The sequence below is a fragment of the Neovison vison genome, chromosome 7 (assembly GCF_020171115.1).
Source record: "Neovison vison isolate M4711 chromosome 7, ASM_NN_V1, whole genome shotgun sequence".
Lineage (NCBI taxonomy): Eukaryota > Metazoa > Chordata > Mammalia > Carnivora > Mustelidae > Neogale > Neogale vison.
This window is the reverse complement of record NC_058097.1, coordinates 189,381,902-189,405,463: the sequence shown is the minus strand read 5'-3', so window position 1 is coordinate 189,405,463 and position 23,562 is coordinate 189,381,902. Positions and strand designations below refer to the sequence as shown.

Here is a 23,562-nt window from a genome sequence, read left to right as displayed (position 1 = left end):
AGGGGGAAGCAGGAAAGAGCGGCCGCCTTAGGGGTCGGGGGTGGATGGGTAGAAAAGCAAACTGCAGGCACGGAAGGGAAAGCTCAGGCAGAGTCTGCACTGCCTGGTGCTGGAGAGATGCACCTGGCGAAGGCCCATGGCATGCGGCTGCCAAGCACTAACCAGGAGGGAGAGATCTAATGGGGCCTCAGACACCAAGAAGCTGTGAAACTGGCTGGCTGGAAATCCAGCTCTCACAAGGCAGGCAGAGAAAAGGAACTGGACAGGGAGGGAGCAAAAAAAGTCTTACAAAAATAGCTGTTGACAATAAGTACCCAAAAAAAGAAAAACCCTCACCATCAGTGCCCCCAAATCTGCAAAATCCCAAACTGGCCAGCAAGTAGCCCAAGCAGGTAAGTTGATAGGTAGTGCCAGTCCTGGCAGCCCACAGGTTTGGGTTGGCTGTGGGGCTAGCACAGGTGGAAGGAGCTCAGGACAGAGGCCCACTCCTCCCAGACCCCAGATTCATCAGCACAGCCGCCGCAGAGCGCCCACCGTGCCTGTTGTCTCATGTTCTCGGCCCGGCACTGTGCAAGGTGGACATTAAGGGACTTGTCCAAGGTCACACTGCTAGTACAGAACAGATTTGAGCAAGAGCCTCCCCTACTCCCACACAAGAGGGGTGGGGATGCCCAGGCCTTTGGGGAAGGAACAGAACCTTCTCTCCCTCCCTGGAGATGTGCACTGAAGCCTCAGGCCTGGGTAGTTGGCTGTCTCCAGGGAAGAATGAGGGTATCCGGCATCCTGCCCAAGCCAAGGAGAACAGTAAATGGGAAACCGCTTGGGAAATCTGGTGGTTTGGGGAAGAGAGGAGACAGAATGCCTTCTAGGGAACAGTTAAAAATCCAGTCTTCCTTGTGAGCTTTTAGGAAGTAAACAGAACAACACCGAGGGAAGACAGCACAGCTTTGAAATGAGGCCGAGCAGACTGTTTGCCTTCAGGCCGCACTCTGCAGGGCGCCCTCTCTTTCCACAGACCAGGCAGCACGCCCTCCCTCCAGGCTGGGTCCCCCAGTTACCCGGACAGGGAGAAGGCAAACAAAGCAAGCCATCTGTGGCCACCCCGCCACCTTCATTCATGTAGTGACTAGCCTGCCACTTGTGCCGGAAGGGCCGAAGCCAAATGCCCGTTTTCTGGTCCAGCTCTGCCTCTTCACCGGCTGAGTGGCATTGGCCACCTCACGCCATCCTCCACCTCAGTTTTCCGACCAGTAGAACAGAAATGGGAATTAGGATCATTTGGGGAGTCTTGTCTAGCTTTCAAGTCTCTGACTGATTCTCCAAAGGAGTTGGACTCTTCTCGTTTCTGCTTTTGGCAGAGAATCCCCCAGCTGCTCCTCACAGTGGCCTCCTTGCCTGTGTGGTCCTGGCCAGCCACGAACTCCCTCTGTCCTGTGCTCCCTACCTTCCAGGCGAAGGCTCCGAGTCCGGCGCGAGCGGGGAAGACGCCCTCAGCAGGATCCAGCGGCTGATGGCGGAAGGGGGCATGACGGCCGTGGTGCAGCGGGAGCAGAGCACCACCATGGCCTCCATGGGCGGCTTCGGCAACAGCATCATCGTCAGCCACCGCATCCACCGCGGCTCCCAGACCGGCGCTGAGCCCGCCGCCACCCGCGCGTCCTCCCCCCGGCCCTCTGCCTCTCGGGGACTGCTCGCGGAGCCCGGGCAGCTGGCAGAGCGGGGCCTGAGCCCCCGGACAGCCTCCTGGGACCAGCCTAGTGCCCCAGGGCGGGAGCTGTCCCAGCCGCCCCTGCCGCCTTCCTCCCCGGTCCCCGTCCCCGCCCCTCTCCCCATTCCCAGCACCGAAGGACCAACCCTGCACTGCGACCTGACCAATAACAACCACCTTGCTGAAGGCGGTGGCAGCGGCAGGGGGGAGGCCGCGGGCCCCAGCAGGGAGCCACGGAACAGGTAGAGACCCATGTGTGCACTGGTGCTTCCCCTTGGAACCGCTGAGCAGAAACTGGACCTCACAGCTGACTGGGAACTGTCCACGCGGAAGAGCTGCGGGCTGCATCAGGGAACAGGAGCAAGAGGGGGGCCCCGAGTGAGGTCAGAGGCAGTGGGCTTGAGGCAGTTGAATGGGCAAGGCTTGCCTCGGGACTAGAACCTTCTGGAGGATCTGGAGCCCAGGGGAGCCATACTGCTGTGCTCCGTGTAAAGGGAGGAGAAAGTGGGTACCCTGCCATGAACCCCCCTTTCTCCCAGAAACATGGCTAAAGAGACTCACCCCTGGGCAGAGAGCCCAGAAGGGTGAACTGTCTTCCAGATCTGGGCCAAACCATCCGGGACAGTGGCCAGTGGGGCAGCTTTGCCCTGTCCCCCTGTTGCATGGGCAGAGCCACTAGGAGCCCAAGAGCAGGAGGAGCAGCCTGGCCCCCCCCAGGAGCCACCTCCATCTCTGAGCCTTCCAGAGCTTCAGCCTCTCTTGATCTTACCCCACAGAGACCACAGTCAGGGGTCAGGCCAGGCTCCCCGATTCCTGAAGACAGGGACTTCCTGCACTTACTGATGGGGGACAACCATGGAGTGAAGGGGGCAGCCTGCTTGCCCGATACAGGATGGGGTCAAGGGATGGTGGGCAGGTCCTCACTCAGGAGCTGGGGGGTGTCGGCTGGCCAGCCCCCGGGGCTTGTCCACCAGGCCCCTCTCCGCCTGGCCCCCGGCCCTCAGAGCAGCACCTGTGGGTAGCAGTATTACATGAGCCCAGGCCAAAGCCAGCCTCAGGCTGGGGGAGGGGATGAGACTCCAGGTCAGAGTGTGAGGTCTCGGTCTGTGACTTAAGGTGTTGCATGTGGAATCTTGAACTGTACGTGTAGTTTCTAGTGGAGAAATCAAGGCTCTGATTATTTTGTTTTTAGTATGAAAATGTGATTTCTTTTCTGTTTGTAACTCATCATAGAAACATTGTGGTGGGAGGAGAGGGGATAGTCTGACTGCTAATGAGGGAAACACCAAAGATCTACATCATTAAAATGATGACACGCCCCTCACCAGGCTCCTCTCTGTTTGTTTCCATGGAGGGCGGAGGAGGGGGTGGTGACTGGGGGGTTGGGGGGAGAAGGGGCCACTGAACTAAGCGGGCCCGGGTTTTGTCATGCAGTTTCTGGTGCTGCTGTCCTATGTGGGGAGCCCTGTCTGTGGCCTCAGCAGAAGAAGCCAGTCAGGTATGGGCTGCCACGTGTGCGTGGTACCAGGGCTCTGCCCCGCCACCTCTTGCTTCCCCCAGGCTTGCTAAGGATTGGGGCAGCCTTAACAGTGATGGGGGGGTAGGTAGGAATGACCGAAAGGCCCTCATCCTGATTGCTTCCTATCCAGGACTGTGGGTCTGGAATGAAGGTGTGACTGTGACTGACCAAAAAGCTGGATCCTCGCTGGTGCCTGGAAACCACCCATCATGGGTGTCTGGCCTGGCTAGGTGGGGGCCTGGGCTGGTCTACAGGCATCCCTCTAAGATGCCACTTGCTGGCTGCTCAAGTTCCCCTTTTATTTATTTATTTGACAGATAGAGATCACAAGGAGGCAGAGAGGAGGAAGCAGGCTCCCCGCTGAGCAGAGAGCCTGATGCAGGGCTCAATCCCAGAGTCCTGAGCTGAAGGCAGAGGCTTTAACCCACTGAGCCACCCAGGTGCCCCTCAAGTTCCCTTTTGTGTCCTTGGTACAGTGGCTGAACGGCCTGCTGTAGCTGTGGGCCTTGGCCACTTTTGAGTTTCAAGTCACTTAGAAAGTGGGAGGAGGATATTTGCCCCAACTCTTACAGAAGTATACAAGAAAACAGCCAGCCCAGGGGTTTTTGCCAGCAACCGCTGTTTTTTTTAAAGATTTTATTTATTAGAGCGTGAGCATGAGTTGGGGAGGGGGCCGGAGGGAAAGGGGGAGAAGCAGGTTCCCTGCCAAGCAGGGATCCCTGAGGTGGGGTTCAATCCCAGGACCCTGGGATCGTGACCTGAACGAAAGGCAGACGCTCAACTGATGAACCACGCAGGTGCCCAAGCAACGGCTATTTCTTGACTGTCTCTTGTGTGTCCGACTCTGTCCCAGGTGCTCTGGAGCTTGTAGAATTATTCTCCCAACAGAGACAAAACCAAAAGTTTAAACAGGCAAGCAAGTAATACAGAACAGTGTGTAGAACTATTACATAGTTACGAATGCTAGAATTTTCTGGAACATTGTAACAGTGGGTTCTGGACTAAGACACATCAGCCAGCTGTGTGACCTTGGGCAAAACACTTGCCTCTTATCTGCTTCACTTTCCTGCCTTGTAGTAAGATGCAGAGCTTGTATTATGTAACCTCTTAGAGTTACCTTGGAACTCTGTAATTTCATTCTAGGTCAGAGAGCACTGGAGTGGTTAGGGCCAGCCTTCTTTGAAGATGTGGGATTTGAATTACTCATTGAAGGGCAGAAGGATTGCCCCACTGCAGTCCCTGCCCTCTACCCACATATCCCAACCCCCAGGGAGAGGAAGAATTCCTTGGTCTGACAGTAGGGACTATGGATTTGTTTAGTGTAAACCATGTGCCAAGGACTCAATGTGTATTATCTCTATCCTCATCACAGAAACCCTCCAAGATGGGAACTGGTACCACCCCTCAAACCAAACAACTAACTGACCCAGGGTTTGAACCCAGATGAACCCAGATGAGGACCTGACTTGCTGTTTTTTTGGAAAACGGGGTTATGAAGAGGCCTTGTGGATGAGAGCATCCAACTTTGATCCTGCCAGCCTTGCCTCTATCCTGTCTGGCCAATGAAGAGCCCAGCAGCTACCTGTCAAAACTTTATCTCCACATCAACCCCTTTTCTTCTTTAGAAAGCCCTTGCCTGGTGGATAGAAGCTCCCTACCAGGGACGCCTGGGTGGCTCAGTTGGTTAAGCCGATGCCTTCAGCTTGGGGTCATAATCCCAGCGTCCTGGGATCAAGTTCCACATCTGGCACTTTGCTCCGCAGGGTGCGGGGAAGAAGCTCCTGCTTCTCCCTCTGCCTCTGCCTGCTACTCTGTCCGCCCGTGCTCGCTCACTCGCTCTCTCTGACAAATAAATCTTAAAAAAATAAAAAAGTTGAAATCATTAAAAAAAAAAAGAAGCTCCTTACCAGTAGTAGAGCCTCTGGGCCCCTTGCCTGTTATACCAAGGTTGTGGGGTCAGCAGGACAGAGCTTGGCAGAGATGAGGAGTTCGGTTCAGAGGAGTTCTATACACCCAAGTAGTCAGTGAACCCAGCTGAGTCAAAGGCAGAGGGCAAAGACAAAACCAGATCCCCTGGTTCCCAACTCTGCTCTCCATAGTTCACTGTTGGGTTTGGGATTGGAGGGGTCAACCCTACCTACCCCATGGTAAGGATTTCAGGGAAACGAGCAACTTTGCCTACTGATTCTGGAAGAACTCAAGGCAGTGGTTGGAGACATTTCTAATTTCTGTGGCCCCCATTCCTTGGCCTGGCTTGTTTCCCCTGTTTGACTTTATAAGTATCTGGCCTCCCCTGTATCCTCATTACACACACATACACACACATAAACACACACACACACCCCATAATTTCACCTTCCTAGGAGCACCCTCCTCTCCTAGACCCTAAGGAGAGAGATGGCAAAGTGGAACAAGGGCAGGACTATCATCTGATTGTCATATGAACCAGCTGAGCCCGTTTCCTCATCTGTGAAGTGGGGGCAAGAACAACAGCTTCTTTCGTCCTTGGTTATGAGGCTCATGGAAGACCAGATCATTCGCATTCAGTATGGAGAATACACCAAAAGCCCTGCAGCTCCGGCTCTTCCCCCAGTTCCCACCCCTTCTCTGACAGCTCCTGCCGCCTCCCCTCTACTGCCTTACCCGCCTCCACCGCCCCCCTCACAGCCCCCCGCCTCCCCCCGTCCTTGGGGGAGGGTGGAGAGGCGGGACCTGTGTTGTTTTTCCAAGAGAAGGAACGCGCGGTCTTAAGGTTAATCCGGTGTTTGTGCTCAAAGAGTTTGGGGTAACAGGCATCAGGGCCTGGGCGTGGGGTGGGGGTGGGGAGGAACTAGTCGGACCCCGGCTGGCCCCAGGAAAGGCCGTGTCAGAAATGTGGGTGCCCTGTATTGCGGTGCGGAGCCCACAAGGTCAGGGTATAGGTGGAGCTCTCCGAGGTGCTGAAGTCACCGGACTCGTTCGCGGGCGCCCCAGCCGCGGACTCCCGGGCCCTGCCCTTCCGCTCCGCATAAGCAAGGTCCCAAGTCTCCAGGCCTCGACCCATGCGGTTCCCGGAAACCTCAAGACACCACTCGCCCTCTGGGGTCTCGCTCCGGGCTCCGCCCCAGGTGACCTTGGGCACTCAGCTCTCCCTCACAGGCATCGGTGAACTTGCCCTCCAGGCCGCGGCTGCCTGGGCTGCGCGTCCCATCCCGGGGCCGGAGAGGGGATGAGCACCCCTTCCCCGGCCTGAAGTTCGGGAGCCGGGAGCCGGGCGGCGGTGGTCGGGGGCCGGGCAAGTGTTGTGTGCGATGGGCGGGCTCCTCCCTCCCTGGTGGACTGTTGCCTGTCTTCTCTCTCCAGCTCCTTCCCAGGCCCCGACGGCGCCCCTCCTCTCTGGCAGCCCGGCGGCCGACAAGCGGCCCTGAGGCTGGAAACTGCCGGCCCTCCGCTCTCTGCCCCGACGGAACCGTGACGGCTGAGCCGACCCCACCCACCCGTAACCTCTTGTTGGGGTCAAACACTCGCTCCTCCGAGGTCCCACTGTGAGCAGGGCCCCGTAGGGAGGGAGGTCCAGGCGGGGCGCGAGACCACCTCCAGGTCCCGGGTGCTTGGTCAGAGCGGAGGCGGAGAGCGGAGCCAGACGGGGCTGCCAGCTCCCTCCCCAGCCCGCGAGGGGGCGCCGCGTCCCCATGACAACGCGGACACCCCACCCCCCCACCCCAGCCTCCCCGGAGGGCAGCGCCCCCCTGCTAAGCAGTACTGCCAGCCGGGGGCGGTCCCCCCACAGTGGCCGAGCGGGGAGCTTGCCGGCCGGCTCTAGTGAGGGGCGCGCGTAGCTGGGGTCCCCGACGCCCCGGGTGGTGCCCCCCGCGCGTCGCAGTTGGGTGGCCGGCCCGGGGCGGGCGGCGCGGCCCCACCAGGATTGGCTGCTTCCCCGTGACATCACGCGGCTCGGGGAAAAGTGCGAGCGTGAGCGCGAGTCGAAGCCACAGCGCCGGGAGCTGCGGGCGGAGCAGGGGCCGCCCCTCGGCACCCCGTCCCCGCCCCCGGCCCGCGGCCCGGCCGCGCGCCCCGCCCGCTGGCCCGCGGGCCGCCCGCTGGTCCCGCCGTCTGTCAGGTGCGAGGGGACCGGGGCGGAGGTGTCTGGTAAGTGACTACGCGGCGGCGCGGGGGCAGGGGGACTCGGTTGGGGGAGAAGGACGTGGGGCTCCCGGACCCTCTGAGGCTCCCCGGAGACTGGTCCCACTGGGACGGGGCCCCAGGTGCTTTTGGGGACCAGCGCGGTGCTTGGAGCTGCACAGAGCCCGAGGGTGAGGGGCCCCGCGGGAAAAAAGATCCGGAGTCTCGGAAGCTTCTCCAGGTGCGCCTCTGGGAAGGAATGGACATTCAGGAGGTCGGGGGAGGGGTGCCCGCCCACAGCCCTCAAGGCGCCAGGGGCAGCCGTCGGGGGCGGGACCCCGCACTCCAGCCCTCCCACGGGCAGCTCTGGAGGCTCCGGAGCCCTAAGGAGCCTTTTTCCCGCCCGTCTCCCCACCCCCAACCCCCGGCGCTGCCAGCCCACTCCGGTCCATGAAGTCCTCCATCCGCGACCTTGAACCCCGACGGAAATACCCCTACCCTCCCTTGGCGCCCCTCCCCCACTCTAGGACTACCCCCTGCTGTTGCCCAGGCTCCGAGCCCGGGAGAGCCCGGGAGAACCGGAGCCAAGCCCCGGGCCCAGTGGCGGAAGTGTCAGGCGCAGTGTCCCCGGCGAATTCCCTGAGCCCCGTTTCCCTCCTGTGAACTCTTGAGTCTTCCTCCCGCCCCAGGGACGGATCCAGGGGCACAGCCTTTCCGGAACCTTAAAGTGAATGCCTAAGAACCAAGGACCCACACCCCAACCCCCTCCCCACGGCGTCCAGAGCACGCGCTCCCTTCTCGTCCGGAAAAGGGGGGGCTCCAGAACCCGGGAAAGCACGGTGCCCACGCCCAGAGGCTGCAGGAACTGCGTGCTAGGGGGTTGGGGGGAGGGCGGGGCACCGGAGAGCCAGGGCCCCATTGACCAGGAAGGGGACCTGGAGGAGCCTCCAGAAGAGCCCAATAATAACTCCCAACCCGGCCCTCGAGGTCCGCCCAGGCCCAGAGCTCGAGAAACCGGGAGCCCACTCTAGCCGCTAGGGCCAGATGGTGCCTCTCCGGCGGGGTGCAGGGTTAGAATTGTGGGAGGGAATGAATCTTACACTCAACTGACCTAAGCCTCGGCTGGGCCTCCCCGTTTTGGGGGTGCTGCCGGTATATTCCCACCGGCAGACTGGGCACCCTTTGACCATAATCCTTCTGAGCACGCTTTGCTGAGCCTGGTGTCCTGGAAGGCCAGTGGGGCGACTCCAGCAGAGGCCCCTCGACAGAAGTCAGTCCCAGGCTGGGACACCACGCCACAGCGTTGGGGACCCATACACCACTGGGCGCTGGCTGAGACGATGCCCAAGGTCAGGAGGCCCGTCGCAGCCCAGATTGTAGTCTAGCCGCGACCCCTTCCCACCCACGAGCGGGGCACAGGCACGATTCAGACTCTGGCTCTAGACTGGATCTTCTCTGCGCTCAGACAGCGGAAGTCTTAACTGAGGTCTCCTGGCATGGCCGTTTGAACCCGGGCAGGTCACCTACTGTGGGCTCTGCGTTTGCTCTTGTGCACAAACTCCCAGGTACAGGCATACCCAAATCCTGTGCATTCCCCAGACCACAGCACCCCGGGCCCGCGCACGCATGCACAAGCACGTGTCCACACGGCACGGGCCTGCTCACGCGCACAGGGCCCACTGGTATCCAGGCGTGGCCGAGCGCGCACACACGCACATGCAGACAGCTACTCGCTTCTACTCGCGCTCCCCAGTAATCACACACAAACAGAACTCGCACTCGCCTTCCCGCCCACACATTGCTCGGCGGGGCCGGGTGGAAGCCCGGCGCCCTTAACTTTCCCACCACCGAACCCGCGCGGCGCCGAGGGCATCTCGCGGGCAGGGCCTGGCAAAGGGGTGGGGTTGGGGGATGCGGGCACGTCCTACCCTTGGGAGGCCCTGCCCTGGAGCCTCCTCTGTGTTCTCGGTCGCACTGGAGTTGGGGGCGGCGGCGAAGAGCCGCCGCCCGCCGGGAGTCAGGAGCCGGCACCCAGGGCTCGACATTGCCATCTAGCGGTGTGCACAGCCCTGGGCAGCGGTTGCTCGACTCCCGGATCTCCGGCGGGCCTGGATGGCAGAGAGAGGCCCCAGAGAGGGTTGCTGTCAGAATGTGTGCTGGCGAGGTGGGGTGCGGGGTGGGGGGGGCAAGGGGTTCAGAAAGATGCTGGGGCGGGAGTCGGCAAGGCACCATGCTTCGCCCTTTCTGCCGCTGGCAGCTTCCCCTAGCGGACCCAGAGGGGAACTAAACCACCTGTCACCTTCTTGGAGACAAGATGTCTGTCCCCCATGGAGAGAAGAGGTCTCTTCTCTTCTGGGAAAGCTAAGTGGAGGAGCCGGCAGGTTGAGGTTGAGAAGGTGGCTCCTGGGTTCTAATTGAGCCCTTCCCCCTTACACACGGGAGGACTTTGGGCAAGTTAATTAGCATTATCCTCATCTGTAGGAAGATAGTTACCTCAGTGAGATGGGGATACTAATAGTACCGGCCTTATCAGGAATCTGTAGGGATTAAACCAGGTAATCTGCTGAGAAAGCTCAGAAGGATTCCTGACTCCTAGTTAACACTCAATAAACCAGGGCTCCTATGTTTTTCGTATTTGGGACTTCTGGCCCCATTCCCATCTCGCTGGCCCGTGTCCTGGCCCGGGAGGCTGAGAGGGGGCTTTCCTTGGAACTGGCGGACAGCTCCATCCTGCCCACCCTGCACCGGTTTGCACCTGCCTGGGGAGGGCCAGCCCTCCCTGCTAGGTGCTTCTGCCCTACCAGCTCAGAGGGAGACACCGGAAATTCTCCAAGATGAAATGCGGCTGTCAGAGACCCCAGAGAGGCTGGGTTTTAGCCTTTGTCCTTGACTCATGTGTGACCTTGGAAATGGCAACACCCCTCTTTGAGCCTCTCCTCCTGAGAACCAAGGATTTGGACAGGCGAATGTGAACTGCCAGGCCAGGAGGCAGGGTCTGGGTCTGCAGAGGCGAATGAGAGGGGTTGAGGCCAGGTGTGGGGCGGGGGTGGGTCACCCTGGTCCTTGCCTCTAGCCTCTGGCGCATTTTCTTGCGGCAGATGGAAAGTTCAGTTGCTGGTCCCCATAGCTGCTTGGGAGGGGTCTGGGACCGGGTCCTCTCTATTTTGCAAACGAGAAAGAGAGAGGTGGGAAGGTGAGGTGGCTGGTCTAGAGCCAGGACCCTGCTGGCCTTGGAGCCTGGGCTGCTGGGTGAGTGCTCCTTCCTCCACACTGGCTGCCTCGCCCTCTCTCTTCCTCTCTGTCACACACAGACGTTGTGTATACGACAGCGCGCGGGGCTGGCGGGGCTGGGACGGGGCCCGTGTGCGTGTGTAATGGTGCGTGTGTTGGCGGGTGTGAAGGAGGCTGGGCTGAACGGCTGCCCTGGCATAGCGCACTGGGCGTGGGCCTCCCTCACGTGTATGGGAGAGGAAGGCAGGGGAGAGATGAGGAGGGACCTGGGTGGGAGGGGGGGACAGGCTCAGGGGAGGGGCCATGTGCTTGGGGGGCCCTACCGGGATGTTCTCCATGTGTACTGGCGGGCCAGGGGGTGCCCTCGGGGTGGCCACAGGCTCCCCTGCAGCATCCCCCCTTCCCTCTGGGACACTTTGAGGCCCTTTGTGTCCCCAGTTGGGCCGAGAGCTGGTGCCGGCCCCTTGGAAGCCCTGTGTGACTTTCCTTGGCTGACAGGCCCTCTCGGCTTCTGACTCCTCCTGGTCCTCCCTCAGCCCCTTGTTGTGGATGGTCCCTACCACCCCTGCACTGAGTGCCCCCCCACACACCCTGGGGCTGGGAGGGGGAGCTTGGGGAGGGGAGGCTGTGTTGGTATGTACCTTTCTGGGCCCTCTACATGGCACTCCCCTCGTCCTCGGTGGTTCCCCACTCCAGGCCACCCCGGTCATCCCCGGAGCCTTCCTTGATGTGGCCTCACCGGCTCTTGTGGCTCTTCAGGTCTCCCTCTGCCAGAACCCTTAGGGTTCTGGGGCAGCAGCAGGACGTCAAGGACTTGTGGAACTTTGGGCGGGTTATTTAGTATCTTTGTGCCTCAGTTTCCTCACCTGGAAGTAATGAAAAATAAAGGTTTCTACTTCACAGATGTGTCGTGAGGAAGACGTTAGTTAATGTTGGTAGAAGGTAAAGTGCCCAATACTTAGTAGATGAGAAGTCTTAGCTGCTAATATATATTCTTGCCTGTGTCCCCAGTGCCATCTAGGAGGATGGAGGACAGGCCCCCGGGATGTTTGATCACAAAATGACTGAGGAGGTGAATGAACGCTCCTGACCAGAGCTACATGCTGATGTCTGGGACCACTGAAGACCCTCCCCATTGCTTCTCTGGGGCCTGCACACACTGGCCTTCTCTCTGTGCCCCATATGTGCCCCCAGGGCCTTTGCTCTGGCTATTGCCCCGACTAAGCCACCTCCGTGACTCTTCACATGGCTGCCTCCTTGCCATTGTCCAGATCACCTCCTTGGAGAGGCCTTCACTGATCACCCAACAAAGAAGCATCCCTGTCTGTCCTCTGACTCACCCTCACCCACTATATACCATTTGCCCTCTTGTTTTCCTTCCAGGTTTTTTTTTTTTTGTTTTTTTTTTTGTGGTTTGCACGTTCGTCTGCCCCAATCAGACTGGAAGCTCCGTGAGGGTGGGGATCTTGTGTGTCTCAATCACTTCTGTAACTCCTGCACCCAGGACGGTGCCTGCACACAGTAGGCGCTTAATATGTGATGAATGGGTGAAGAAATGAGCCAGTGATGGGCGGAGTTCTCCAAGGCCCCACAGGACGATGTTCCTCTGTCACCTCGGGTTACCTCTCTAAACCCCTTCAGCAGCTCACCCTTTTCTCTCTCCCTCCTCCTCCAGACACTGCCTGGCTGCCCCGGCTAACCAAAATGGCGAACATCACACCAGTCAATGGCAGCTCGGGCAACCAGTCTGTGCGCTTGGTCACGTCCACGCATAACCGCTACGAGACCGTGGAAATGGTATTCATCGCCACGGTGACGGGCTCGTTGAGCCTGGTGACTGTCGTGGGCAACATCTTGGTGATGCTGTCTATCAAGGTCAACAGGCAGCTGCAGACAGTCAACAACTACTTCCTCTTCAGCCTGGCGTGCGCCGACCTCATCATCGGCGCTTTCTCCATGAACCTCTACACCGTGTACATCATCAAGGGCTACTGGCCTCTGGGCGCCGTGGTCTGTGACCTGTGGCTGGCCCTGGACTATGTGGTGAGCAACGCTTCGGTCATGAACCTCCTCATCATCAGCTTTGACCGCTACTTCTGCGTCACCAAGCCCCTCACCTACCCAGCCCGGCGCACCACCAAGATGGCGGGCCTCATGATCGCCGCCGCCTGGGTCTTGTCCTTCGTGCTCTGGGCACCCGCTATCTTGTTCTGGCAGTTCGTGGTGGGCAAGAGGACGGTGCCAGACAACCAATGCTTCATCCAGTTCCTGTCCAACCCGGCGGTGACTTTCGGCACTGCCATTGCGGCCTTCTACCTGCCTGTGGTCATCATGACGGTGCTCTACATCCACATCTCCCTGGCCAGTCGCAGCCGAGTCCACAAGCACCGGCCCGAAGGCCCCAAGGAGAAGAAGGCCAAGACCCTGGCCTTCCTCAAGAGCCCCTTGATGAAGCAGAGCCTCCAGAAGGCCCCGCCAGGGGACGCGGGCCCTGAGGAGCTGCGCAACGGGAAGCTGGAGGAGGCCCCTCCCCCGGCCCTGCCGCCCCCGCCGCGCCCCATGGCCGACAAAGACACTTCCAATGAGTCCAGCTCAGGCAGCGCCACACACAACACCAAGGAACGGCCCCCCACGGAGCTGTCCACCGCGGAGGCCACCACGCCAGCCGTGCCCGCCCCTCCCCTCCAGCCGCGGGCCCTCAACCCCGCCTCCAAATGGTCCAAGATCCAGATTGTGACGAAGCAGACTGGCAATGAGTGTGTGACAGCCATCGAGATCGTCCCGGCCACGCCCGCGGGCATGCGTCCGGCGGCCAACGTGGCCCGCAAGTTCGCCAGCATTGCCCGCAACCAGGTGCGCAAGAAGCGCCAGATGGCGGCCCGGGAGCGCAAGGTGACTCGGACCATCTTCGCCATCCTGCTGGCCTTCATCCTCACCTGGACACCGTACAATGTCATGGTCCTGGTGAACACCTTCTGCCACAGCTGCATCCCCGAAACGGTGTGGTCCATCGGCTACTGGCTCTGCTACGTCAACAGCACCATCAACCCCGCCTGCTACGCCCTCTGCAACGCCACCTTTAAAAAGACCTTCCGGCACCTGCTGCTGTGCCAGTATAGGAACATCGGCACAGCCAGGTAGGCGGGCAGAGGCGCCACAGGAGGTGCTGGTGGTCGCGTGTGTGCGCTGAGCCGCGGGGGTGGTCACGGGGGTGGTCCCTCCCGTGGCGGTCGCAGAGAGGTCTGGAAATCTGGAAGCATCTCTCCGCCTTCCTGTTCACTGAAGAGAACTGAGGTCCCCGAGAGCCCTGTGAGGCTCAGGAAGCAGCTGTGGTGGGATGCGGACAGACCAGATCTCCACTCCGCACAGGCAGGAGGAGGCTCAGCCCCAGAAGCGTCTGGAGCAAGACTGCCCCGCCCCCCTCTCTGTTGGCCCGCCTCAGGTTGCTGGGAGTCACTGGGCTTCTGGGGCACCTGGCTCACTGTGACCAACCGGCACGTCTGGGAGAATGGACATCTGGCGGGGGCGGGGAGTAGAAGCCCGGATCCCCATGGGAGGAGCAGGGGAGCCGATGCTGGGGAAAGGAGGCTTGGGAAGGGAGTGGAGGGGTAGGGTCCCTCCATTCTGCTGTAGTTGGTGCTTTCTCCCTGCTGCACCCTGCATGTAGGCCCAGCCCCTCCTCCCAGGTCCCATTCCAGGGGCAGAGCTCTCTCCTCGCTGCAGCTACTCAGCCAGGTGCTGGTTGGGTGGGTGGGTGGAGGCCAGGCCCTTCTGGGCTCTCAGGCACCCCCCTTCCCCTCTCAATCCCTCCCCCACCCCAGCACTGTCCTGGTCATGGTCAGGATGGGGCAGCTAGGAGGTCAGCATCTTACGCTCAGGAGTGGAGGTCTGGCTTCCTGCGGTCCCGTGCTGAGCAGAGGCCCCCCTGATTCTGAAGAGCACCCCCCAGCAGGTTTCTGCAGCATGTGAGGGAGGTCTGGGTTGCCGGGGAGAATGGGGGCCAACTTGACCCACACAGGGTTCAGGCAAGCAGCTCCCATCTCCTCTCTCCCAATGGATAGAACCTTCTATTGGTAGTGGGCTGTACCAAAAGACCTTTGGTTGAGAGTGGCTGAGATGAGGAGTGTCCGTTCTAGGGAGCCTTCTGGCTTCCCAGCTCTGGTGTGCCCCCCCCCCCGCCCCCGGAAAGACCAGACTGAAAGGCTCAGGGGACTGGATGGGGCACCCTTTCAGGAGTCAGTCAGGGCCCTGAAAGCAATTTTTCATAACCTTTCTGCTTTTTCCATGAGCTCTGGGGAGCACTCACCGCCAAGCCCCCCAGCCCCCTGAAAGCCACATCCCTACCGCCTTCCCTTTCCTTCCCAAGTTTCTGCCCCAACAAATTACCACAGCAAACTCCCTGGGTTGGGGCTTTTATATATTAAATGAAAAGCTTTTATTGGGAAAAACAAAACAAATCAAAACAAAAACACGACTGTTTATTTATTTCTCAGTAATGGCATCTTTGTGGGGAAGAACAAAAGGGGGTACCGGGAATCACATCCCTCTGGGGCAGAAGGCTCAAGCTGTCCACAATCCCCTGTCCCTCCCAATCTGGGACACTTGGGGGTGGGGGCAGAGGACTGAAAGGGAAGAAGCAGGGTATGATTGATAAAGCTAATGAGTAGACAAAAGGCACTGGTAGGTTAGATCTTGGGCCTGTGGGAGGGAGGGCACCGGCCCTGGGCTCCGCGGCATCCAGACCTGGCTGTTAGTCCTTTCCCTTCCCTTTCTTGGCTGTAAAACAAGAAATAGTGTGTTATCAGAGTCACCTGAAGTTCAGGTAACCTGGTAGAGACCCCCAGTATATACATTAGGGAGAAAATTCTGCCCCCTAGTGGCTGCAGATCAGCGGACCGGGTCGCTAGAGGGAGAGCGCAGCCATATTGATGCTGGAAAGGCCGCCACACGGACTTGGGACATTTTCATTTGGGCCCGGGAAATCTTCAAGTTCTTGGTCCCAGGGGCCCTCAGCCTTCACCTCCTCACCTAACAAGGTGGGCTGATTCACCTCTGCCCTGATGGCCTCTCTGGGCTGCTGTGAATTGGCAATGAGCTAAGGGGTGGTGGGAGTCGGGACTGGGAAGTTGATACTAGAAAGGACCCAAGCTGACCAAATGTTTCCTCTGGCTGGAGAGGTGACAAAGCCAAGCCCTTCTGGGACAAGTCCCTGACTCCCAAGCAAAATGCTCCAACAGAACTGAACGAGTTTGTACTTCCACTCCGGCCAGAAGGATTTGATAATCCTTGAGCACCTTCTGTGGCTCAGCCTCAGTACCTGCCCATCTAAGGCATCTCTACGGACAGGAAAAGCATAGGGCAGAGGTGTCAAGAAGTCACCCGCCACAGTCCAGAACTTTAGGCTTAACCATTCCCTCTTACAGGTTGTGGAAGGCCCCGGCAATGACCACCCCCAACCCCCAACCAGTTCCCTGACCTTTGGCTTTGGCTTTGGTCTTGGGGGTGCAGGGCTTGGTCACGCGGATGGTCTCCTGGCACTGGGCATTATACCGCGCCTTCTTCAGGGTGCCTTGGCGGGCTTTGGTGCCCGTGCCCCCATCACACGCCCCCCAGCTCTCAAACTTGTACTTGCAGTCCGCTGGAGGGAGAGCGCCCTGGGTCAGATCTGGGGGCCCAGTGGTGTCCACAAATCTGTCCAGGTTTCAGTGAGGCTGCCCCCACCCCACCCCCAGCCCTCCCTCCGCCTGCGCCCCACCTCACCTCCAAACTCCTTCTTCCAGTTGCAAGGCACCCTGCACCGGGTACGCTGAGTCTGGGCCCCACAGGTGCCCTCGCGGAAGCCCACGCCGCAGTCTTTGCTGCTGGGGGTGCAGGGCCCCCAGGCCCACTCCGCGCACTCGGTCCCCGGGCCGCCCTTCTTCACTTTGTCTAAGACGCACAGGGAACGGGGCTCAGACTCACCCGGGGACCGCTTCCTGGGGTCCCGGCCTCGGAATGCCGGCGGCCAGGCCCGAGGCTGCCGGCCTCACCCGCCGGTCTCCAGCCCTCCTCCAGTCCCCCACACCCCGTATCACCTTTCTTTTTGGCCACCGCGGAGGTGAGCGCCAGCAGGGTGAGGAGGGCGAGGAGGAGGAAGCCTCGGTGATGCATCCTGTGGGGAGATGTCGGGTCAGCGTCCCCCGGCCGCCCCCTTCCCCACGGGGGCGCCGCACGCGCGCACCTCCCACCCCCGGCCCCACTCTCCAGGCTCGCGGGCCGCGGCGGCGGCGGGAGGGCTCTGGGGTCGGCCCCTCGCCGCTAGCCGGGGCGCACAGCCCAAAGTGTCTCGCTGGGGGCGGCCTGGAGTTCAGGACGCAGCTCGGACCGCCACCCCGCCCCCGGGGCCCCGGGCTGGCCGGGGCCTAGCTGGCGAAGGGCCGAGGCCGCCGCTGAAAGTCCGCCGGGGCCCCCGCGCGCTCACTCGCTCGCTGCCCGCGGTGCTGCGCTCCCTCCCGCGCCGGGCCAGTCCCGCTCCGGCCGCCGCGGCCCCTTTTGTCTCCAGAACCGGTCTGAGCCGGTCACATGGGCCCCCGCCCCCTTCCCGCCCCCCACCCCCACCGAGGAAGGACCCGCCCCGCCCCCTCCCCTCAAACCCGCACCGCCCCCCGACCCCGGCGTCCCCGCCTCTGCTCCCGCCCCGCGCCCCCCGGCGCTTCTACCCCGGCTTCCCGCCGCAGGTCCCCGCAACCCCGGTTCGCTCCGCCCGGGCCGTCCATGTTCAGACGGCGGGCTCTGCCTGCCCCCGGTTTTCCGAGCCCGGGGTCTCCCGGCCCCAGGCCCCTGTCCTGCCCAGGCTCCCCGGGGCCTTGCCCCAGCCCCAGCTTTCCGCCGCCGACTCTGCCCCCTTCCCCTGGGGTCGTTCTCTTTCCCCGATGGACGCCCGCCCTTCTTCCCGGGGAGGGAAGCCCGGGCGGATGGGGACTCGGGAGGGAGCTCGGAGCTCCGGGGGTGTCACGGGCACCGGCGCTCCCGGGGCCTGCGTTCCAGCCTGTGCGAGACTCCGTCCCCGGATGACTGTTTAACCCCGTCGAGGACCAGCTCTCTGCACCCCCTTAGGTGCTGCGGACAGAGCGCCAGCCCCACCTCGGGTCGCTTCACCAAGTGTGTAGGGAGCCGCTCCGCTGAGTGTTCGGGGAGCCTGGGACGGGGAGCCCCAGAGAAAGCGCTCGGGCTCGGGGGACGCGGACCGCGCCGCGCCTTTCAGGAGCGCAGGTTTTCGGGGGCGGGAGCTGGGGGAAGTTGGGGGAGGAGGAGCCCTCAGGCCCGGATTTGGTGAGGCTTGGGAGCTGACAAGAGCCGTCTGAGAAGTTCCAGACCAAGCCAAGGCGGCGGCTGCAGATGCCCACTCCTTCCAATCCTGGGACCTGGGGGATCACCTCACCCGATCCCCTAAACAGCAAAAGCAACGGAGGCCAGGGGTAGGGGGCTTGCCCAGGGCCACAGGGCAAGGGGGCCGAAGAATTCAGGCCTCGCCCCCCGCCCCACCTCTCTTTCACTTTCATTGTTGTCGTCCCTGCGGGAAGCGGGAAGCGAGAGAGGAAATCAGCTCCTCCCCCGGCCCCGCGGAGCCGCGCAGTCAGGCAGAGGTCAGGTCCGGGGCAGGCCCTGAGACCCCACCCCCAAACGCGAACCAGGAACGCCCCCCTCCACACACACAAGAAAGAGTCTGGGTCCAGCCTCCCCACCACCAGACCCCGCTGCTTCTGGAAGACCTCCTCCGCAAGTAAAGAAGAGCAGAAAGGAAAAAAATCCTCTTTACTGAGTCACACCCAGCTGTAAACATGTCACCACGAGAGCCCCCACTCCAACCCCCAGGCCACACAGTCGGCGGTGATTAAATGACTGGATACACGGGGAAGGTCTCTGGGGGTGGGCACCAAGCGGGGCAGCGGGCGCAAACGCGGCAGGTTCTGTGCTTCCGGGAGGAAGCTCCCGGGGAGGGTGGGAAGGGACAGGAGACGGGGCCCAGGCTGCCAGGCTCAGTCAGGGCCCTCACCAACCGGGTGTCTTAGGAACCCTCTTCCCGAAGGCTCCCTGATAGGGTCCCCGGCCCCACTGCCCTCCCCCTGTAGCCCAAGGCCCAGGGAGGGCACCCGTGGCGGGGAGGGTGAGGGCCGCCCTGAAGTGGTCCAGCCCCAGCCCCCTCAAAGGCCTGCTCCATCCAGTGCAGTCTCCTGTCCCCCTGTCAGCCCGGGGTCAGGTTGAGGCTGCGGCCACAGGTGAGATCCCCCAGCTCCTCAGAGTCCAGCCCTAGGCCTGGGCAGCTCCTCAGGGGGCAGCACGGGGCTCCTTCCCTGGGGCACGGGTCCCCCCGTGGTCATCCGACTGGAATGTGGCAGTGAGGGGGCGATGGGGGGCTCCCCCTCCGGTGGCCGCGGGTCTCGCGGCTACACAGCCGTCTCCTGGTCCTCCCGCTGGACCATCTGGTAGTGCTGCCGGTTCTCCAGGTATGCGGCCAGCTCCGTGTCCTGGGCCTTCTCCGCCCGCTGCCGGGGAGTGTCACCCTGGGGCGGGGGGGGGGGGCAGCAGCCATCACTTCTGGGGCCTTGGGAGAGGGCCGGGGACCTCCCCTCCAGGTTGCCAGTGAGGAGAGGAAATGCTTCAAAGGACAGGCAGTCATGGGCCCTCCATCCACCACCCCCCCATGCCCCGCACGGCGGGCTCAGGTTTCTCAGAATCCAGACAGTGTTGATTAAAGAACAGCTTCCAGTCCTAAAAGGCAGCCCTTCTCCATGGCTCCTGTTCACAAGGGCGGGAGCTGGGGACAGGGCTGCCCTGTGCCCGCGTGAATGCCCTGCGCGGCTGCTCACCTGCTGGTCCGTCTTCATGAGGGAGGCCCCCGCCTCCACGATGTAGTGGCAGATGGTGCGCTGGCCCAGGGCTGCCGCCTGGTGCAGACAGGTCTCCCCGCTGTGGAAACAGGCTGGCTGTGGACCCCCGTCCTGTCCTTGGGGTCCTCTTGTCCGCCTCCAGTGGGCGATCAGAGATGGGAGCTTGGGGCTGAGGGGCAAGGGATGGGGCCTGGCAGGGTTTCTAGGCTCTGACCAGCTGAGTGGGAAGGGCTGGAAGACGGGGCAGTTTCCAGTCTGGCACTGCCCAGATACTCACTTCTCCTCCACAGCGTCAAGGATCTCTGGGGGTGCTGGAGGAGAGGGGACAGGGCAGTCAGAGAAGACTGGCAGCCTCCCCTTCTCCCGCCTTGGCCCTAGCCCAGGCCCCCTGGTGGCCCAGCTCACCGTGGTCCAGCAGGTAGCGGACCACATCCTTGCTGCCCGTGCTGACGGCATGATGCAGGAGCGTTCGGCTCTGCTCGTCCCGGTGCATAAGGTCGCCCCCAGCTCTGTGCAGCTCCTGGAGCTGAGGGCAGGGGACAGAGCAGGGCTGGGGCTCCTCAGGACCACTTTCCTGCCAGCCACAGAAATGTCCCCCAGTGCACAAAGGTCGTAGGCCTGACACTAGGGTGCTCACACACATCATCCCTCCGGGGGTGGGGGGCTTTCTGGAGTGTAGGGGAGAGACCCTGGGCTTCTGGACTCCTCAGGAGGACGGACCCTCAAGCTCCGGGGCCGGTGGATCCCCTAAGACTCGCTCCTTCCTGAATACTGGGGAAAGGCAGACTGTGCTAAGCCCCTATGAAGGGACACTGTGAGGGAGACAGGGGCAAGGCGGAATGCGGCAATCACCACGGAGACCCTGTGGAGGGGCATCCAATCACAGATGACAGCTCCTTGACAGGCTAACTTGGCCCCACTCAGAGGCCCTGACCTCCCTGGGTGCGACCTCCCCGCTGCGGCTGAGGAGCCACGGGGCCACGGGGCAGAGAAGCCCAGCCCTGGCTAGTACCTTACAGAAGTTGTTCCTCTTGGCAGCCTCAATCAGCTCCTCACCTGCACAGAACACCTGCCGTCACACTCGGGGGCTGCAGACCCGACCCTGCGTGGGTGCACAGATGTGCGGGCCCGACGTGTGGGTCTGCCTGGGGCGCCCACACTAGGCTGGGGATGGGGTGACCCCAGGGCCCTGCCGGGCTGTGGCTGCAGCAGGCTGTGTGTGTGGGCTCCACCCCCACCCCGGACCAGGGAGAAGGGCTAGGCCTCACCTTTAGGGGGCGCCGTATCCCCTGGCAGTGACCTGCAAGTAGAGCAGGATGAGATGGGACCCAGAGACCATTGTCACCCCCCCACCAGGGGGTGCCCTGTGTTCTGTCAAGTTTATTGAGTGCCCCCCACAGAGCAGGCCCTGTGCCAGGAGCCAGCCACACAGCAGAGAACACGACACACGGAGAGCTTGCTCTCATGGAGCTTACATTCTAGTGAGGGAGACACACAAGTCAACACATAAATCAGGCCTTCTCAGAGCAGGAAGGGCTAGAAGAGCACAAGGCACTGGGGTGGTATGATCTCACAAGCAACGTCAGCTGGGGTTCCTGGGGAGACTTCTCTGGGGAGGGAACCCCCAAGCTGAGGCCTGAGTGGAGCAGGGAGCTTGGCGAGAAATGGGGGACCTTTCTGAGGTGGCAAGAAAAGGGCAGGGGCCAGCACCCTGGAGGCCACAAAGGGCCAGGAAGAGCACGGCACCGGGCAGTGGGGAAGGACGTGAGGTTGGAGGCTCCAGCCCAGGCTGCCGTGCTCGGATGCTGGGGGACAGCACACAGGACTCGCAGAAGAGAGATCAGAGGGGGAGCCCAGGTCTCCAGCCAGCGCAGCAGGGTTGATGGTGATGGCACTGCCCCGGGGGGGCAGAGGGCTGGCCAGCTGAGCTTTGGGAAGGTTTGGTTCTCCGCCAGTGACTCCGTCAGGGAGGGTCTGTAGGGACCCAGCAGCTAGCAGGACACCGGACACATGTCTGGTGCCGAAGGCAGGATGTCAGGAGGTACCGGCTTGTAGGTGGGGTTTCGAGCCAGGGGGCTGGAGGAGACGCAGGACTCACCGGAGTGTGGGTGAGCAGGGGGAGGTGGGGAGGGGGGAAGTGGGGGTTGGGAGGTCAGGCCGGGCCGATGCCCCCAGCAGCTCAGGGTCCAAGATATAAATCTCGTCCTGTGCGATCTCCGTCACATAGTTGAGGTGTTCCTGTGGGTGGGGAGGTCAGGGGCCGAGAGTCAGGACCTCCCAGGGTAGCCGATGCGGGCAGTGCAGACGCAGCCAGGCCGGAAAGGCCTCTGCCAGGAGCAGAGATAGCCGCAGGTGGAAGCTGGGTGAGAGGACCCTACCAGTCTCTCTTCCCCTTGCCTTCCCAGCTCCTTCCCATGCTAAGCCTCTGCCTGGGTCACCTAGCACCTGGCCAGAAGTGCCTCCACCTCTGGAGCTCACTGGGTGGCCTCTGTGCTCCAAAGCCCGTGCCCCAACCCAGCCAGACTTTTCTGGGCATGCCAGCTCCCTGTGCCTGTGGGTAGCATGACTACACCCTATGTGCGGGTGGGAGCAGGTGTGCGGGCTCCATCCAGCAGGACAACCAGTGGACCCGTCTGTGAAGCTGCGGGCCCCTGGGCTGGCCCGAACGACCGCAAGCTGCTCACCTGGGCCCGGTCGATCCTGTAGAAGCGGCTGGCAGTGGTGGCTGTGAGGAAGCAGAGAGCTGTCTGAGGTGGGAGGAGGCCCTTATCCAGGCCTGGAGAGTCTGCTACCCCACCAGGAGCCCTTTGGGAAGGGGCAGGACATAACCCAGGACTGCCAGGAGCTGGCACTCACCGTCTAGGAAGCACCACTTGGGGGACAGTTTCTGGCAGGTAGGGGACTTTGCTCCAGCACCTTCGGGCTCCTGCCGAGAGAAGCCGAGGCCAGGAGTTGGCAGAGAATAGAAACTAGGGTGGGTGGGCCCACGCCGGGCCAGCTCCCGACGCCCTCACCTGCTGGAGCCTCTCGATGTGGGCACGGCAGAGCTCCAGGTCGCTGTCTCCAGGGACCACCACAGTGCCCAATGGCACGGCTGGGGGACAGAGCAGGCCGTCAGCAGCTGGCCGTTCCCCCTCAGCCCCCTGCCCCGCCCTCAGGGCCCTCAGTGGCTCCTTGCCCGCCTGCCACTCACAGGCCTCCTTGAGCTGTTCCTTGTCGTAATGCAGGGCCTCGTAGTCGTGCATGCTGACTCTGCTCACCTGGACCCGCAGCTGCTCGGGCACGGGCTGCTGGCTAGGGCGCGGGCGGCAAGAGGGCACTCGGGAAGGATCCTCAGCTGGGCGCCGCACCCAGGGGCCCCGCCCCACCTCCCCGAGGCACAGCGACGAGGAGGCCCCTGTCCAGCTGGGGAAACCGCAGCTCGAGAGAGGGGCAGAGTGGCGGTGGCCAGGAGGGGAACATACTCGCTGTGCAGGGGGGCGGCGCTCCGCCGCTTGGCCTTCTGCACCATGGTGGCTTGGTTACGCAGGGCGATGCGAATGCGTGAGGCTGCGAGCTTGCAGGGCTCACCATCCACCTGCACCGGGATGGCCTTGGACGTGGTGAGCACCACTTCTCGGCACTGTGTCAGCCGCTCGCCGTGCCCGCCCACCTGCAGCGCCGCCTGTGGGCGCAGAAGGCTCAGGTCAGGAACCGGGGCAGGGTTAGTGGGGCCCCGGGCTCCATTCCCTGCAAGGATGCTCCAGCCGGGAACACAGTGACAGTAACCCCCCAGAGACGGGAGGGGAGAGAGAGAGACCCTGGCCAGAGAAAGAGGGGGAGACGCTAGCTAGAGAGATGAGAATGAATTCTCCCATCTTGGCTGGTGAAGGGAAGTTTCGTGGTCCCCCCACCTTTCCATCTTGGGCCAGTGTTCCTGGTCACTGTGGGGACAGAGCCAGGGCTCCAGGCAAGTCCCATGTTGGCCCACTCACCAGGGATGTCATGGTAAAGCCAATGACCTCGAGGTAGCCATCATCGTGCCGCTGGGGCTCAAATTCGTGGTGCTCCCCGGGGTGGCCCCAGGGCATGGTGCCTGCACAGTACCTGGAGGGGACGGCAACACAAGGACCCTCAGAGGACAGTCGTGCAGG

General features: G+C 61.9%; 4 protein-coding genes across 12 annotated transcripts in view; 2 read left to right on the top strand and 2 right to left on the bottom strand.

Moving 5' to 3' along the window:
- The window catches only part of AMBRA1 (autophagy and beclin 1 regulator 1), a 180,793-nt gene extending 177,761 nt beyond the window's left edge, over positions 1-3,032 (top strand). For all 5 annotated transcript variants that reach the window (XM_044259183.1, XM_044259188.1, XM_044259186.1 and 2 more), the window contains one exon: positions 1,452-3,032. In XM_044259183.1, the coding sequence (XP_044115118.1) occupies positions 1,452-1,954 (503 nt within the window). In that variant the 3' untranslated portion in view covers positions 1,955-3,032. The remainder of the gene's footprint in view (positions 1-1,451) is intronic.
- Positions 3,033-7,327: 4,295 nt separating this feature from the next.
- On the top strand, positions 7,328-15,113 carry CHRM4 (cholinergic receptor muscarinic 4). The gene is made up of 2 exons (XM_044259180.1): positions 7,328-7,355; positions 12,235-15,113. The coding sequence occupies exon 2, from the start codon at positions 12,264-12,266 to the stop codon at positions 13,698-13,700; it is 1,437 nt and encodes a 478-aa protein (XP_044115115.1). The 5' UTR covers positions 7,328-7,355; positions 12,235-12,263; the 3' UTR covers positions 13,701-15,113.
- On the bottom strand, positions 15,017-17,098 carry MDK (midkine). Of its 2 annotated transcripts, none has more exons than XM_044259181.1 (5): positions 17,020-17,098; positions 16,634-16,710; positions 16,320-16,487; positions 16,036-16,224; positions 15,017-15,335 (listed from the first exon to the last, which is right to left on the bottom strand). In XM_044259181.1, the coding sequence occupies exons 2-5, from the start codon at positions 16,707-16,709 to the stop codon at positions 15,310-15,312; spliced, it is 459 nt and encodes a 152-aa protein (XP_044115116.1). In that variant the 5' UTR covers position 16,710; positions 17,020-17,098; the 3' UTR covers positions 15,017-15,309. The 2 variants fall into 2 exon arrangements, with proteins under 2 accessions (XP_044115116.1, XP_044115117.1); XM_044259182.1 differs by having other exon boundaries at positions 16,036-16,197.
- A 1,238-nt stretch (positions 17,099-18,336) lies between these two features.
- Positions 18,337-23,562, bottom strand: part of DGKZ (diacylglycerol kinase zeta) — a 41,913-nt gene continuing 36,687 nt past the window's right edge. For all 4 annotated transcript variants that reach the window (XM_044259174.1, XM_044259175.1, XM_044259176.1 and 1 more), the window contains exons 19-31: positions 23,404-23,515; positions 22,894-23,093; positions 22,623-22,723; positions 22,444-22,523; positions 22,286-22,355; positions 22,114-22,154; positions 21,528-21,667; positions 20,698-20,729; positions 20,442-20,485; positions 19,835-19,955; positions 19,707-19,740; positions 19,409-19,508; positions 18,337-19,102 (exon numbers count right to left, since the gene is read on the bottom strand). In XM_044259174.1, coding sequence (XP_044115109.1) covers positions 18,986-19,102; positions 19,409-19,508; positions 19,707-19,740; positions 19,835-19,955; positions 20,442-20,485; positions 20,698-20,729; positions 21,528-21,667; positions 22,114-22,154; positions 22,286-22,355; positions 22,444-22,523; positions 22,623-22,723; positions 22,894-23,093; positions 23,404-23,515 — 1,192 coding nt within the window. In that variant the 3' untranslated portion in view covers positions 18,337-18,985. The remainder of the gene's footprint in view (positions 19,103-19,408; positions 19,509-19,706; positions 19,741-19,834; positions 19,956-20,441; positions 20,486-20,697; positions 20,730-21,527; positions 21,668-22,113; positions 22,155-22,285; positions 22,356-22,443; positions 22,524-22,622; positions 22,724-22,893; positions 23,094-23,403; positions 23,516-23,562) is intronic.

Excerpts from the sequence above, each read along its gene's own strand:
- CHRM4 (XM_044259180.1), top strand. The coding sequence starts at position 12,264 with ATGGCGAACATCACACCAGTCAATGGCAGCTCGGGCAACCAGTCTGTG.
- MDK (XM_044259181.1), bottom strand. The coding sequence starts at position 16,709 with ATGCATCACCGAGGCTTCCTCCTCCTCGCCCTCCTCACCCTGCTGGCG. Across the intron at positions 16,488-16,633 it reads CGCGGTGGCCAAAAAGAAAG|ACAAAGTGAAGAAGGGCGGC; the intron begins GTGATACGGGGT and ends TGTGCGTCTTAG. Across the intron at positions 15,336-16,035 it reads GACCAAAGCCAAAGCCAAAG|CCAAGAAAGGGAAGGGAAAG; the intron begins GTCAGGGAACTG and ends CTTGTTTTACAG.